Here is a 15,646-nt window from a genome sequence, read left to right as displayed (position 1 = left end):
GTTGATTTTCTGCACGTACACAATCCTACCTAGATCCTATGAAGTATCTTAGTAAGGTGTTGCAAATGTCTTCATACTCTTTTGACATAATTCAGATTATTGGTGTATGCTTTTAAAAGTTACTACATTTTTCAAAAACCTGAGAGCAGTACAAGGATGAGGGTTAAATCTCCCCTACACGTGTCCTTCAATGAAGACGCATCAGAAGACTCCTACTTGAAATCTAGAAACAAATGGGAAACTTCAGGGAGGAAATGAAGTAACTTCTGTGATACTGGAAGCCACTATCTAAGTTCAGCAAGAGGACACAAGCATAAACACCATACTGTTCCCACTTAAAAGGATGTCACTAGTGCCCATGTTGAGAATTGCAATTTATTTAATCCCTTCCTTTGTACCCCCATCTTTCATTCCTATGCAGAAGAGTCAATTTTCTAATTTCTAGAACTACAATATAATATCCAGTTGCCACATTACAATGAGGAATTGACTGCTGCAACGAAAATGAAAACTTAGGAAAAGCTCAATTATCCCTACTTATTACTGGAAGGAGAGAACGTGTTCCTATTTTGAAAAGAAGCCACCAGGCTGCTAAAGAAATTTAGATGCTTACCTAAACAACCATCACCACCACATCCATCCAGGGAAAACATGCAAATCTGTTACTTAAACATGAGCTATTACTGAAAGAGTTCTGTGTTCAGATTCACACAACTCCAGTGGATCCTCAATTACTCCAAGCTGCAACAAGAATTTTACTATGTGGATATGACTTGCAAAAGTCATATTTATAGACCATGTGTGTCATATTCTCATAGACCTGTGGTTCTCTCATACCAAGCCCTATCCATTTGCAAAGGTTATCTCTTATTAAGTGATCTTTGGAGATGGGTCATAGAAAAGTTAGGAACATGGAGCATTCATGCTCTTTCTCTTCACTGAAATTCATTATCTTCATTCTGATGGTTCTAAACATAAATGATAATGAATATGTGATCACACAAGGTAAGTTAAAGCCTCCAGATATTTTCAATTTCTATGCACTTTTTGGGAATCTATAAGCTGTGAAGAATACACAAATGTGAAATTATAGACTTAAAAAGGACTCAGTTTTGCTGGTGAAATCTACTCTGTGATGCACAGAATACAAATGTTTATCTTCTTAATTTAAGGTCTTTTCAAAGAGCTGCATTAAAAGCAGTTTAAAATTGGGGGCTAAACAGCCTTATTATCTGTTTCCCCCTTGATTTCAAATAGAATATTTAGCAGTGCTGAAGCTGAAAAGCAACCGTCAATTTTCATTTAAGAAAACTGCTAAAGTGCATAGAAACTTGACATTTGGTTCCCATGTAGTCGAGACACATTAGACAAGCTTGAAGACTGAGAAATCTAGCAGTCAAAGGACTCTGAACATAAAGTTTCTCACAGACAGAGACCCAACCAAAGCACATCCGGGACAGGGTATTTGGTGAGGGAATAATGCTGCCCCACCACCTATTTGAATTTTCAAGGGGGAGGGAGAGATTGTAGCAGCTAGAAAAAGAGGGCAATGGCTTACAGAAGATTTGAAAAAGTAGTCAGTATGCAATCAGAAAATTTTGTCATCAGATAAGTAAATAGAAAAAAGGGTTCACAGCTCAGACACCCTCCAACTGGTAATAACAGCCAGGAGAAAAATACTTTAGGAATAAAAAAGGGAAGGAAAAAGAAGAATGAATACTATACTGTATAGCAGTGCCTGTGAGCCAAATTAGACCTAGCACAGGTCCCAATCTGGCCCATAATAGTTTCCCCAAAACAATGTCCACCTGCCCACACTTAATGTTGAACCAAAACTGGCAATGCAAAGGATCTTCCTTTGCAGCCATGGCTCTATCATACCCACTAAGGAAAAATGTTAATTTGGGTGACCTGTTGTCATTGTGATATCATGTGATTGATAGGTGCCCACTTGTCTAAATGACCCAAGAGAGGTGAAGGAACCTAGGGCCTGGCTGTGCAGACCCAAACTATTCTATGGCCCATTTCTATTAATTGTAATGCAGTGCATCTAGAAAGACTTGTCAAAAGAGTTATTACTCATCAGAATGAATGTACAAGGCAATCATGAATGGAAGGCCAAACTGAGGTTAAGTAAAAGCCATAAAAGACAGTAAATCCAATCTTAAGATTTTATCAGGAAAGATAGTGATAATTAATATTGCTGTACACAATACCAGTGAAGCTGTTTATAGTAGTACACAGAATATTGGTCTGCTTCATTTTGCACACTGGAGAAGGTTCCCCTTTTCACCCCACCATCCTCTCTCACGTCAAACTGCCTGACAACTTGTAAAATGGTACCTCCAGCTCCCTTTGCATCTCATGATGCTGCTGGCTTGAGTCATGTGGCTTTGTTAAAACGTATCCCTTGCCCCTTAGGCACCTCTGGCTTTGTGCCCCTTCATCTTTCCTGCACTCTGTTAGCATCATGTTAACCTGAGTCAGAGGATGTGTTCTATTGTATGGATGATCTAAGAGGAATGTGCAGGCTTGAAGAAACCTGTTAAATGGAACAAGACAACAAGATCGTTTCTGACCTTTACAAGAGTAAGCCCTGGAATTTTACAGTAGTAAAAGCCAAGTGCTCCAAGGGTTCTCTTGAGCAACCCTTTACTTGTCCTTGAAAACAATACAAATGCTGGATGTGTCCCTTACAAAAAGGGTACCTAATGATAGGGGTAATTCAAATTATTAGTGATATATCAGACCCCCTGAATTATGAACACCAACTCAAATACAGGTAATACCAAATAGAACATGCCCTTAAGATTAAGAGGTTCCTCTCAATAGGGAAGAAAGGATGTTAAAAGCCAAATTACACAAAGTAAAGGATAAACAACCCTAATTAAGTGCTGGTATCAGGCAGCATGTCATTTACTGGTTGCTATAGCAACTTTTATTCTAGTGAAATTTGTGAAGATCTTGACAGCATTTTTTTAAAAAATGCATTCCCTAGCAATTGAGGTCCAGAAATTCCCAGAAAACTCTTTGCCTGCCAAGTACGGAACTAACATAAAAGAAGATTGCATTGTTGCCATTCAGTAAAGTTCTGTGCCAACTATGAAACCAGAAGCCATGTAGATGGCTTTCAAACTATAAGCCATTTGCAGGACCATTAACTTCACTTGAAAGGTATATGAAAACCAAGAAACTAAAAAGCAACTAAAGCTTTGATTTTAGATCAAGTCACATTTAAACTACATTTAAACCATAGTAAACCAACAGTGCGGTGTTCTAAGAGCCGGTTTTAGTCATTTGCTTATCTAACAGTTTGTCCGCAGTGTTTGTATAGTAGCTAATAAAGTGTCAATTAAAGTTAAAGCTTTTCAAGGAAGAAAACTTTAAACGAAGTTTAGGGCAAGGAGTATGGAAGAGCGGTAATGAAAGGACAGCTGCATATACAAACCACACCTGACTCACTCTACCAGGTTTCGACAGAATGTTCCCCAAGGTAGCAGTCTAAGCACTTCTAAAGAGATCAAGACGTTTCAACAGCTAAAGGCTTTGGATTTATGACAACAGAAAAAGAGAACACCATCCCCGACAGTGCAACATAAAGAAGGCTTACTTATAAGGATTGCAACTTAAATGAAGGAAGAAGTTAGGCCCCTCAAGGATCAGTATTGGGACATGTGCTTTTAAACTTACACATAAATTATCTAAAGTTAAAGCTGTACAGCAAGGCAGCCAAAGTGCCAACAGCACCGGATTGTGCAGGGCTGTAAAACAGAAATGAACTGCAAGGAGCCAGGACTGCATCTGCCATCATCCCTGACTACTGGCCCTACTCACTAGGGCTGGTAGAAGTTCTAAGTACAACACTATCTGAAGAGCTGAGAGTTAACTGTTCTAGATGCATAACTTGGGAGCCGGACCCTGATGTATTATCTCTGAAGGAAGTGTCACTTTGGGAACTTATCCTTAAGTAAATCTGCATGGAATGACAGCCTCAAACATTGCAAACACCTTTCAGACATAATAAAAGCCTTTTAGTAAGTCTACCGAGTTGCTCCTCTACAAATATAATGGCATCTTGCCAACTTATACCCATGTAAATTATTTTGTAGCATACCAACAGCCTGGAGGACAGGAGAAGGAAAAGAAATGGCAAGCAATCTGCCTGGGTGAATGCACTATACTTTCCACAGGTGACCAGGCAAATGGTGATTTACAAGCCAGGATTAAAATAAAAACACACATGTGCTTTAGATTAACTGCGAAAGTTTTAGCATCAGAGCCGAGGGTAGGCTCTATCCAAGCTGAAGAAAGGGAATTTTCTGTAGCTGGCTGCACCATGCAAGAATTAAATGCTGTTCTATAACACTCTGTTGACTAGACCTACAACCATAAATGTAGCACTAGTCTCTTTGAAATCAAATAGGGGTAAGATCAAAGGGTAGAAGGTATACATCAAATGTTTAGGAATAAGTGTTTCTGCAACATTATGCACAAGGAAACAGAAGATCCAAAGGCAGTTTCAATATTTCTTATTGAATTACAAAGAAGAAGGGGAACAAAACGCAGAAATCATACAAGAAGTACAGTAGCTGCAATAATACACCAATTTTTCCAGACTAGTCCAAAGAGATTGGGACTCTGGTATCTAAGAGGCTGCCTGTTCTATATTCGTTTATCTGCAATAACTGTAGTCATAGTCAACACAGACCAAAGGACAAACGTAACCTTAATGGCTAAATGTTAATGTAAACAAACATAAGACACAAATATGGCAATACAATAACCAGTTGAGTTTAATGCTATAAGGAACCCCCTAAACTGCTTAATAGTGGCGATCCGCTCCTGCAAGTTCTCCAGGAATTCAACAGCACTAGGGAAAGGCATTTCCTTTTCATACCAGCATTACAGAAGGTGACGAGGCTTGTGGTGCAGCCCAAGCTTTGGAAGAGAAATCCATGCCACTTAGTGCCCACTGGAAAGCACTGCAGGTGAAAGCAGACCCCATGCCTTCTGTACAGATCAGAAAATTTGGGAAGAGGAGCAACTGGGCTTGTTTCCATTTCAGTGGGGTTGAAACAGAAGCAACATGAGCCAGCACCTCTCCTCACCTGGATCACCTTGCAAATGAGGACTCAGGGTGGGGGCTGTTGCAGATCATGAATTAGGGTTATAGTTCTGTTAAAGTCCTCAAAAATACAGAGGAGGAACAAAGTTAAGATTAGGCAAACAAGACTTATTTTCACCACTTTGAAATATTCAGGTACAAAGACACAACACTTCTCAACAACACACTTCTCTTTCAATGCTAAATTCATCCTAGCCCCGATGAGCATGACATCCTGTGGCACCTACATAATCAAAGTGTGCAGGTGCAAGAGAATGCAAATCACTTGCTCTACAAAAAAGGCTATTCTGCCTATTTCCCAGAGTGCCTTAGGCTTCCACAAAGGCCATTCAGGGATTTCTGACTTGGATCAGTTGTTGCCCACTACTGAGCTTAATCTTCAGTGGGCTATTACAGGAGAGTAATGGTGCATTCTAAGGCACAAACACAGTTAATACGTACAGGATATCAGCAAGACAACAGGTATGCTTGGGTTCTGGGATATTTCTTTAGAATGTGCAGAAACTAACTGCAGTGCAAAGGTATTCCATAGTAGAGCTGTAGAGGTATAGCTATCTTCCCGTTTACTGTTTATGAACAGTGTGGATAGGTGGAGCTGAGACTTAGGAAGATGATCTCAGAAATTCTTAAGCTATGCCTGTCTTACAACATGATGGGACTTTGCCGAGTGGGGAATAAGAAGCTTTATCGGTGGGATTTTTTGCTCCCCCCACCCCTGGCTACATGAACTCCCCCATGAGAGGCATGAGGGGTACACATTCAGTCTCTAGACCGAACTACAGCTTCTTAAAATTCGTAAGGGCACGTATGGCACACAGTGCATCTGGCAATTCTACTAATGTAGCAGGCAACCTAACAGGTTTTCATCACATTCACAAAACCGTATTCAACAGAATAGAACTGCTATGACGAATACCATCTATTTTGGTTTATTAGAAACTGCAATACTCCTGGCAATGGAAGCGCTATCCCATATAAAGACCTGGATTTCCCACTAATTTGAAAACTGTACTCTTTGTTTTTAGCAATAATTGTGAAGATTCTGAATCGCTTTCTGTATCCTCTGCTGAGAATATCAAGGCCAGCCACAAGTCTTATTCAACCAGGTACCCTTTAAAGAGAATGACTATGGCAATCAGACTAGCAATCCATAAAATGAATACCAGCAACAAATATTTGGGTAGGAGACGGATATCGGATGCGCTGCTCTCAATCAGCTCCACTGCATGTTTATCCAGAGGATTGCTACAAGACTGAGCAAGTTACTACATACACTCTGCTGAATACAGAAGGTGGCATGGTCTGTACTTGTTAGCGCTGAAACGACTCAACACACAATCCTTTCTTCAGATTTCTAAGCTCAGAGCCCGGCCCCTAACAAACAGCATTACTACTGGAATTTATATACCATCTTTCTTTTCAAGGGTGATATGATAGCCATGTTCAAATATATAAAAGTATGTCATATAGAGGAGGGAGAAAAGTTGTTTTCTGCTGCTCCAGACAAGCGGACACCGAGCAATGGATCCAAACTACAAGAAAGAAGATTCCACCTAAACATTAGGAAGAACTTCCTGACAGTAAGAGCTGTTTGACAGTGGAATTTGCTGCCAAGGAGTGTGGTGGAGTCTCCTTCTTTGGAGGTCTTTAAGCAGAGGCTTGACAACCATATGTCAGGAGTGCTCTGATGGTGTTTCCTGCTTGGCAGGGGGTTGGACTCGATGGCCCTTGTGGTCTCTTCCAGCTCAATGATTCTATGATTCTATTCTAAGAAGAAATACAGAGGTGGTTCGCAAACATATAAAAGCCAACAGCAAAGTAAACTATAAAGCCACTTACAAAAATACAGCCACCCATAATTAAGATGCATAATAATGAGCATGTACAAGATACACAAGATACACAAAACTATAAAACATCATTAAAACATATAATATGCCCATTAAAAGTTTAACCATTAAAACAGAAATTAGAACTATTAGAACACAGCTTGCCATCAAGTTTCTTCCACAACACTTAGTTGCCCAACTCCCACCCCCAGAGTCCGCAAAGCAAATTCTCTAAGTAACAGAACATACTTCTATCTAGAAGCATGAAAAAGATGTGTTCCAATATATACAAAACCATCAACCAGTCTGTCTTTGGGAGTATGTACTATAAGAGTCCAGAGGAATCCATTCCAGAGCTCTTCTAAAGATCAACCAACGTGTTTTAGACAACTTATTTTCGTAGCACACAGGACACACCTTGTTCTATTACCTGCTATTGTGGAGTTGCGATGTCTTCCCGTGGACACAGCAAGAGAAGACCAAACTACATGACTACCAGTATTTCCATAGGTCTATTTGACTGACACATGTGCACACCAGCTGATGAGAAACTGACTATCACACAGCTGTTGAGAGGCTGAAAATGGCAATTAAAAAAACCCATACAGTTGCTGTGTACTTGATACGCACACTTTTTTTGGGAAGACATAGTAAAACTCCGAGTCACACATGAACGTTTACTTATGTTTTAGCCCCACTTTCCTTCAATTATGGAACCCAAGGTTGTGTAAATGTGGTATTGAGCAGATCCAAACCCTCATGAGCTTTCACATGGTCTGCCCATTTAGACCAGGTCGAGATTTAAAAAGGGACAAAATTTTATAAACACAAAATAAAGTATGCCAAACTTCTACCTCTAAAACGCTGGTAATTTAATGGCCAAAACGCCAAAGTTCACCGGATAAGAATAACCTCTCTTAATCACACATCGTGGCAATAATAGCAGCTGTTGGACTTGAGGATGTTTTCTGTCAGTCACAGGCCTCTGACAGGAAGAAATTGGGGTGTTTTTCTCTCCCCCCCCCCTCCCCTTGGCTGTGTGCATATGGATAAACTTAGAAGCAGATTCAATCCGGGCTTAAGATTCATAAAAAAGAGACCTGTAGCCTCAGACAAATTTTCAGGTCACATCCCCCACCTGCCACCCAACATCTGAAGAAAGCGAGCTGCTCGCCGTCGTTTCGGACACGATTCACTCTGCACTTGCTCAGAGACTTGCGTGTGACTAACCCACGGGGATGAACATCCTTAAGTCAGTCAGTAGTGTGTCAATGTCAACAGGTTCACCCCAAGTTTACATCTGTAGGCCACCACACTGCGCCATGACTACCTCACTAGGTGTGCGCCTCTCTGGTTGCTCCTATAAAAATAAATAAATCAGAAGGCAGGGGCAGTTGCATGTGGTTTTCATGTGGTTTGGGGCACGGAGGGATGCATTTCTGAAAAGACCCCAAGTTGAGAAGAGGTGCCTTGCTCTCTCCACAGAATTCCTCCCTCAGAGAAGTGTGCGCCCTACTGCGACGACGCGCACTACTTGAACCCAGAGCCTGGGAGGGAAGAGGAGGAGAGGGAGGGAGGAGCTGGCGGCTCCCTCTCGCGCCCTCCCCGCTCCAACGGTCGCTGCCGAGGCGCGCGCCAGGCGGGCGAGCCATTCCCGCCCCGCCCTCCCCGCCAGGTCTGGTCCCAGGAGCCAAGCCGCTCGCGCCCTAAGCGAGCAGCAGCACGCGCGCCCCGCGCTTCCCCGTAGCCCGCGGCTAAAGCGCAGCTGCTTTGCACTGCGAAACCGCCGCCGCCGCCTCTTTCCACGCCCTGCCGGCACACTTCTCTCCACACACACGCACCCCCGCCCTATGTTCTCTAGGCATTGCATTGAGAGCGGGATGGTGTTGTGCACTTTATATATGCATGTAATTAAACGGCACGAGCGCAATGCTAGCCGCACGCGCCCCCTGCTGGAAAAGGTACCATTTCATTTTATTTTTATTTTGCAAATACACGCCCCATTTGGGGGGGGGGAAGACAGCGGGCGGGAATTGCTTACAGCATTCCCCCCCCTTTTTTTAAAGAAAACAAAAATAATCAACGGGTTCGCAGCAGCAGCGCCTTGTGCCCCCAAACACCCAAGGGTATGGATCAAAGCCCGTGCAAGCCAGGCAGCACCTTCGCATCTACAGTACCCCCCCCCTTTTGCACAGCCTCGGCCCCTCACACCTGGATCTTGCAAAGCGCGGGGAGGAGGCTGTCACGCAACGCACTTCCTCCTCCCCGCCGCTCGCACTTGCTCCTATGAGGAGCAGGCACGCCCCTATGAGGAGATGCCTCTGGGTGTGCCCTTTCCCAGGTTTTTTTTATTAGGCACAATCGCCCCCCCCCCCACTTTCCATGCAACACGCTGCTAGGAGTTCATTATCCCCAACACCTGGGGCTCCCTGGAAAAAAATCTCTACTGCCCGATTCCCCCGCTCCCAGTAAATAACCAGCCATTTGCACCACCAGCTGCCACATCCTTGCAGATCCGCGCGGTGCAAGTCACTTGTCTGCTACTGTCTGTCGCTGCTCTGAGGAAGCCCTCCTGCAAATCCATAATGTAAGCCTAGCGGCATCGGGGCTGCTCTCTCCCACCCACCCCCCAAGAAACAAACAACCGCTCCTCGTTTCTCTTTTCCGGGGGAGCAGCGGAGAGAAAACGATCAGTGCGCGCCTCTCGTCTGTCAGTTAGAATAAAACGCCTCGCATTTTCCAAGCAATGAACCGCGATTCAAGTTGAGCCAGTCCCTGCCTGCACTTCGCATAAAACCACAGAGGGCGGAAGGAAAAGCACCTCAAGTTACAGAACTGCAGCTAGCCACAAAGGGAAGGTCATCCAAATAATTCTCCCCCCCCCCACACCAAACACCATTCAGCGCATAGCCTATATACCGTGCACAAAACCACTTATGCCTATTGCTTAATGATGAGCAAATCTCCACACGCGCGCACATATATATATACATATACTGTGTCTTTTTTTAAAAGGAAAGTTGACCTACCGGCCACGCAAACTGAAAAGGGATAGCAATCCTGCCCATGTCGTGACTTTTCCCCTGATGAAAATTGCGGTTGTTGAGATAAAAAGTATTTCCACCGAGAACAGGAGTAGATCCGGAGCCGTAGCTGCATGCTCCAGTGGTCGTGATTTTGGCTTGATACTCCTTTAAGCAGACTTTCACGTAAGTGTCGCACTCGTCCCGCGCGCAGTCCAGGTTCTGGGGCTTTTTCATGCCATCACAACACTCCCCATTCAACAATTCTCCGTTTACATTCTTCACCGAGTTAATCTGCAGCTCGAAATAGCCCGTGGACTGGGACACCTAAAAATAAGGGAGAGGGAAGGAAGGGGGGGGGGGTGACAGACACATACAACCTCATTACTACAGTGTCTTGGGAAGAAAAAGTGCGCGGAGATTTACAAGCCAGCAGCCACTCCGGAGTTTCCTACGGCAAAGCAAGGCTTCCCGAAAAACTATTATAACTAGACGGTGCTATTAAAAGATGAGATCGAGAGCTATTGGGGGACGACGACAGGGTGCCGCAATTCCGGCTAGCTGTGGCAATAGAGAGAGGGAAAATATTCACAAGCAGTGCAAGGGAACTGCAGAATGTTCCCATTTGCAACTGAAATAAGCAACTCCCAAATAAAATGATTTGGGATTCATACAGTCTTAAGGGAGACTAGCCGAGCTACGCAAACCGGTTTTGTTTTCTGTTTAACAAAAAAAAAAAGCAAGCGTTCCGCGGGTGGGCAGATTATAAATCATAATTGGAGGAGAGAGAAGAGGAGCGAAATTCTCCATGCAAACATTGCACACGGCAACTTTGCCTGCGCTCTTCCAAAGCAAACACGCCGGCTTGGAAGCGACGCGTTTGGAAAGGGAGGCTGGCTGAGATCCGCAGCAGAAGCCACGCTCTCCTCTCTCTCCTCTTCCCCTTAAGCGAGATCGGGCTTAAGTTTCGCAAAAAGGGTGCGCTCCAGATTGCCACTCTCTTAGGGGGGGGGGGGAAATATTATCCAAAAGGCAATCCCCGCTGCAGCACAGGCGGCTGAAGAAGAAAGGTAAGGCGGGCGCTGCGATAAAGATCCTCTCTGCTCCCTTTCCCGCTGTTCCCTTTTATTTGCAAGACAGCAACCCCCCCCCCCCCAAAATAGAGACCGCGTTGTTTTACCTGCACCCATAAAGTTAGGAGCAGCCACAGCCTAAGCGCCGCCGCGAGGAGAACCCAGTGCCGCCTGCCAGAATCCAGCATGCCTGCTACCCCGAGCTGAACGCCGTCGATCAGGGAAGACAATCCATCGACCGGCCGCTGCTCGGAGCATCGGCGGCGGGAAGGGCAGCAGGGCGGGCGCCGCGCGCAAGGTGGAGAGCTCCGGCCGGAGCCTGCAGATCGCCGCCGCTCCTTATCGCCAAAGCCCCGGGCTGACGGACGAGGCAGGGCAGATCCTGGCGGGCGCCTGGCGCGCTCCTGCAGCCGCAGCGGCAGCCAGAGGGAAGCGCGGGTCCGCCGGCAGCTCAGCCTCGCCACTGCGCTCGCTCCTCTGTGCGCCTCTGCTGCGCGAACAGCCAACAAGTAGGTGCCGGAGTGACAGCTTCATTGCCCATTAGACGGCGCCGCCACGGCCTTCATATTCATGAGGGGGGAGGGCCCGGGGAGGAGGAGGAGGAGGCGGCGGCGGGCGGGTGTGGCCATGCGGCTCCCGAAAGGGCTGGGCTAGCGAGCGAGCGGCAAGGCCGGGCCAAGGCGGGGACGCCGGAGCGTGCGCGCTTCCCAGCGAGCCGTCGGAGGCGCCGCAGCCGCCGACCTGCCGCTCGCCGTCCGCCCCGCGGCGGGCTGTTGCGCAAGCCACTTGTTGCGCGTGGGCCGGGCCCGACCCAGCACGTGCGCGGCTGCACGGGGGTGCGGATCGGGCGTGTGCCTTCTTGCGCCCGGCACGTCGGCTCGCGCCGCCGCCCGCGAACTCGGGAGCAAGAAGGGAAAGGGGCTGCCCTCTCTCTTTTTTTCCTCATTTCTCGCGCGTGCAGGCAGAGCCTTTCGCGCTGATGGTTGCGTGGCGCGCGCAACGCGATCCTAAGCTTCTTTATACCTAACAAGGTGCCGTGGTCCCTTCGTTCACTCTAATATTTGTGCTGGCTGGGCCGCCTCCCCCCCCCCCCCAAAAAAAGTTGATGGGCATCGCGATTCAAATGGCATGTTTGAGCCACGTCTTGTTGATCAATAATGTGCCCACCCCAATATTTTATTCAAGTTGGCACCCCTGCTCCAGAACTTCTCTCGCAAGGGGCCTTAGAATCGGCTCCTGAAGCAGGCGGTGGTCATCCATTTTTGGATCCGGGATCCCCTCTAAACTCCAGCGACCAACGTCTCGTTTCACTGTTGTTACTCTGAATTGTTTTAAGCGTCGAGCCTTCGAATAAGCAGCGGAACTCTCCCCGCAGGAAAAGTAAGAATCGGAAGAAAGGCCCTTGGTACAATAATAAAGCTTACTCCCAAGTAAGCATTCATCGGAGTATGGGCTTTATAGGGGGAATTAGGAATATCACACTGTGTCAAATAAGGTCAGTGGAGGAAGCCCACAAAGTATTTTAGAGCCCCAACAAACTGCAAAGTTTATCATTTTGGCAGAAGTACAGACACCATTCCTAAGAGGGCCTTGGCCTAATAAATTAGAAAATGATCCTAATGAGACAGGAATGCCCCCCCCCCACTTACCAAAGTGTAGCAACATTTAGTGCATGGCCTGAGGTAACTGACTTGCAGTGAGTAATACATGCTTGCAGTGAGTCTAAGTTTGGGGGGGAGGGGGCTTGAGTAAGACACCCTCAATGGCCCCTCCTTGCTCAGTGAGCCCACCCTCTCAGTGTTATGACTGCCAGCTGCTGCTGCTGCTGTTCTACTGCATTGTTGCTTCCATCTGCCTGCTTGCCAGATGGAGCCAATGAGCAATTTGCTGGTGGTAGCAACCAGTATCCCTTTCTCACCTTCCTAATCTCCTCTGGCTAGAGAAGGAGAAAGATGGAGTGGGCAGGTTGCAATGCAATGGCAAAGAGGAGGAGCGGGTGTGCTGGGGATATGGGTCCTTCGTTGCGCCAAACCCTTGATGCCAACTCTGGAGAGACATCCGTTGGTCCATCTCCCAAGTAAGTCAATGCAGGTTTGCAGCCTGGTCCTTTTGAAAAAGTGCGAAGGTGGAATACTCTAAACCAGAGAAAGTCTGGCTTGTGTTTAAGGAGGTAGGCTGTGTGATCAACCACTGGGAGTCTTCAGCACATACATTGTTCTCCTTGACTATTTGGCCAGCAGGATTTGACCCTACCTTCTGTGGTGGACCACAAAAGTCCAAAAGAGCCATACAAATCAATTCTGTTTTAGGAGAGCTTCTTTTACAGTTGAAGGGCCGCATTCCTTTCTAAGCAGCCTTCTGAGGGCCACATGCTAGAGGTGCGTAGGGGCCAGAGGCCAGATTGAGAAAGCAATGATAGAAGTCCCTTTGTACAGTAGGCAAATTTCTACAGGCACTGACACACTGGTCTGTATACTCCATGCACCTTAAGGCCTTTTAAGTCTCTTCCCAAGGCTGATGGTTACTGTAGTCCAAAACATCTGCCCTTGAGTCTCCAGTGTGCATTTATTTAGGGTAGCGGTCAACTAAGCTGTGATCACAGTCCAACAGAAATGGAATGGTCCGAACTTGGTCATGCTCTTCAATTTCAGTGGGTCTGCTCTGAGTAGTCAAATGCCACCCACAGATAACATCTGCCCTTGCATGGCTCAGAGTGGCTTAGATAGATCTTAGCCAGTCCGAGAAAAACAATGAGAGCCAAACAGATCTTGCTGGGTAGGGTAATCCAAAAATCAGGGCATAACCACCAAGAATTCCTTTCTCGCACATCCCTACCAATCATGCTTCAGCAATAGGTGGGTCACAGAGAAAGGGGTCTGCAGTACACCTTCAGGAGTGGGCAGCCTGGTCCAAGAGTCTGTCAAGTGTCTTGCACCTGAGCCATTTATGGCAGGGTGAACAGAATGCAGGTCAGAATGGTAGGCTTTTTGCACGTAGACTGACAAGGCTTTTCCTCCTTAAATTAGGACCCCTCCAGATGTCCTTTCTATTCTGCATTCATGATTATTTGTGCTGATGATGGTGTTGGGATGGTTACATGAGACCCCACTTCCAGTTTGCTTGAACTTGCAAGAGTTTCTGGGTGCGCATACTGTTTCGTTTCCCACCAGTACGTGTCCTGTAACTCCTTGCCGAAATCCCGCAAGTTTCTATACCACCAATGGTTTGGAGGTGGTTTTGTCCCACTTTCCTTGCTCTATATAATGTAAGAGTTCCCGAAACGACGATATTGAGGAAACATGGGCGAAGCATCACAGGATAACTCCTAAAATGGAATGATGTGCAAACCATCCACTATAAATCTAATGCACTATTCTTGTGTCAATGGCATGCTGTTGCATAATACACTTGCAAAACAACAACAACCTTCAGGAGTCTGGAAGGGATCACTGGATGCTAAAAGGAAGAAAGCTGGGTGTTACCAGGTGTGGACTTCTGTGTGAAAGGATTGCAGAAGCTCTGTGGTTGAGCATCTGAACTGCAGAAGGTCCCTCGTTCCGTCCCCAGCATCTTCAGGTAGGGCTGGGAGAGAGGAGCCTTCTGAAGTTCTGGAGAACCACTGCCAGTCTGTGTAGACCATCCAAAGCTAGATGGACCAATGGCCTGGCTCAGTATAATGCAGCTTCCTAGTTTCCTATGACTTAGCTCAGTTCTGGTACTGAAAATAAATTCCTAGACATAGAACATGTTCAGAGGAACTCAGTTCTTTGATTCTGCCCTTCCCTGATTCACAGTTTCAAAGGGAGTCACCGGTTACCTTTAAAGGTAATCAAATTCAGCTGGTGCTCAGCACCATTTTCTGATAAACTGTTTTGAGTTACGTGGTTCTATTGAACGGCATTAAACTGCTTTTGCTTCTCTGGTAATGGAGCTGTGATATTATATTGATGGAAATGTACCTTTCTAATACTCTGCTGTTGTCACGAGCTGTTTTGAGGTCAACTGTTTCGTTGGGAAAGTGGCATACAAATATTTAATCCAGTCAAATCTTTGGATCATACCCAGAAACAATTTGGCACCCAGTGGAGCTGTTGTATAATAGAAATAAACATATCACCTGGGTGAGTGCCCATTAAAATCCTTGCCTTTCCAAAGAGTCTTCAGAAGGGAGGAACGCATTGTAGTAATCCAGTCTCGACATAACCAAGACATGTCCCAGGGTACAAGCAAAGACACCAGCTGGCCACAGTGACAGTCTCAGCTTCTAGATCAGAGTGCTCCAAAACAACACACCTGATTTTAAAAAGGAAATGTCAGTATCCTGTTCAAAACAAGCTGAATTCTTATTCTAGAGTCCATCACTCTCCTAACCTCCATCTTGTCCTGGTTCAGTTTCTGTTTATCACCTATCATCCACATGCATCAATGTATATATTTTATTTCTTCATTCAAGGTAGGTTAGACCAAAAGACCGTGATTGGCTTAATGACTTGACTGGGTATCTGACCCTAGCTTTTCCTGGTCTTATGCTCAATACTGTGCTAGTGATTGGAAGCTGAGGTCCAGAGGCCAATGAAGGCAAGGCTGCTGCCAACT

General features: G+C 45.9%; 1 protein-coding gene across 2 annotated transcripts in view; it reads right to left on the bottom strand.

Moving 5' to 3' along the window:
* Positions 1–11,820, bottom strand: part of JAG2 (jagged canonical Notch ligand 2) — an 88,219-nt gene extending 76,399 nt beyond the window's left edge. Inside the window, exons 1-2 of one of the 2 annotated variants that reach the window (XM_083517120.1) lie at positions 11,158–11,820; positions 9,984–10,304 (exon numbers count right to left, since the gene is read on the bottom strand). In XM_083517120.1, the coding sequence (XP_083373246.1) occupies positions 9,984–10,304; positions 11,158–11,238 (402 nt within the window). In that variant the 5' untranslated portion in view covers positions 11,239–11,820. The remainder of the gene's footprint in view (positions 1–9,983; positions 10,305–11,157) is intronic. The other variant, XM_083517119.1, reaches the window with a different exon arrangement.
* Positions 11,821–15,646: the final 3,826 nt, after the last annotated feature.

Source organism: Podarcis liolepis (assembly GCF_965112155.1).
Source record: "Podarcis liolepis genome assembly, chromosome: 1".
NCBI classification, from domain to species: Eukaryota; Metazoa; Chordata; class Lepidosauria; order Squamata; family Lacertidae; genus Podarcis; species Podarcis liolepis.
Note: the sequence above shows the minus strand (reverse complement) of the source record. Positions and strands in the feature narration are given on the sequence as shown.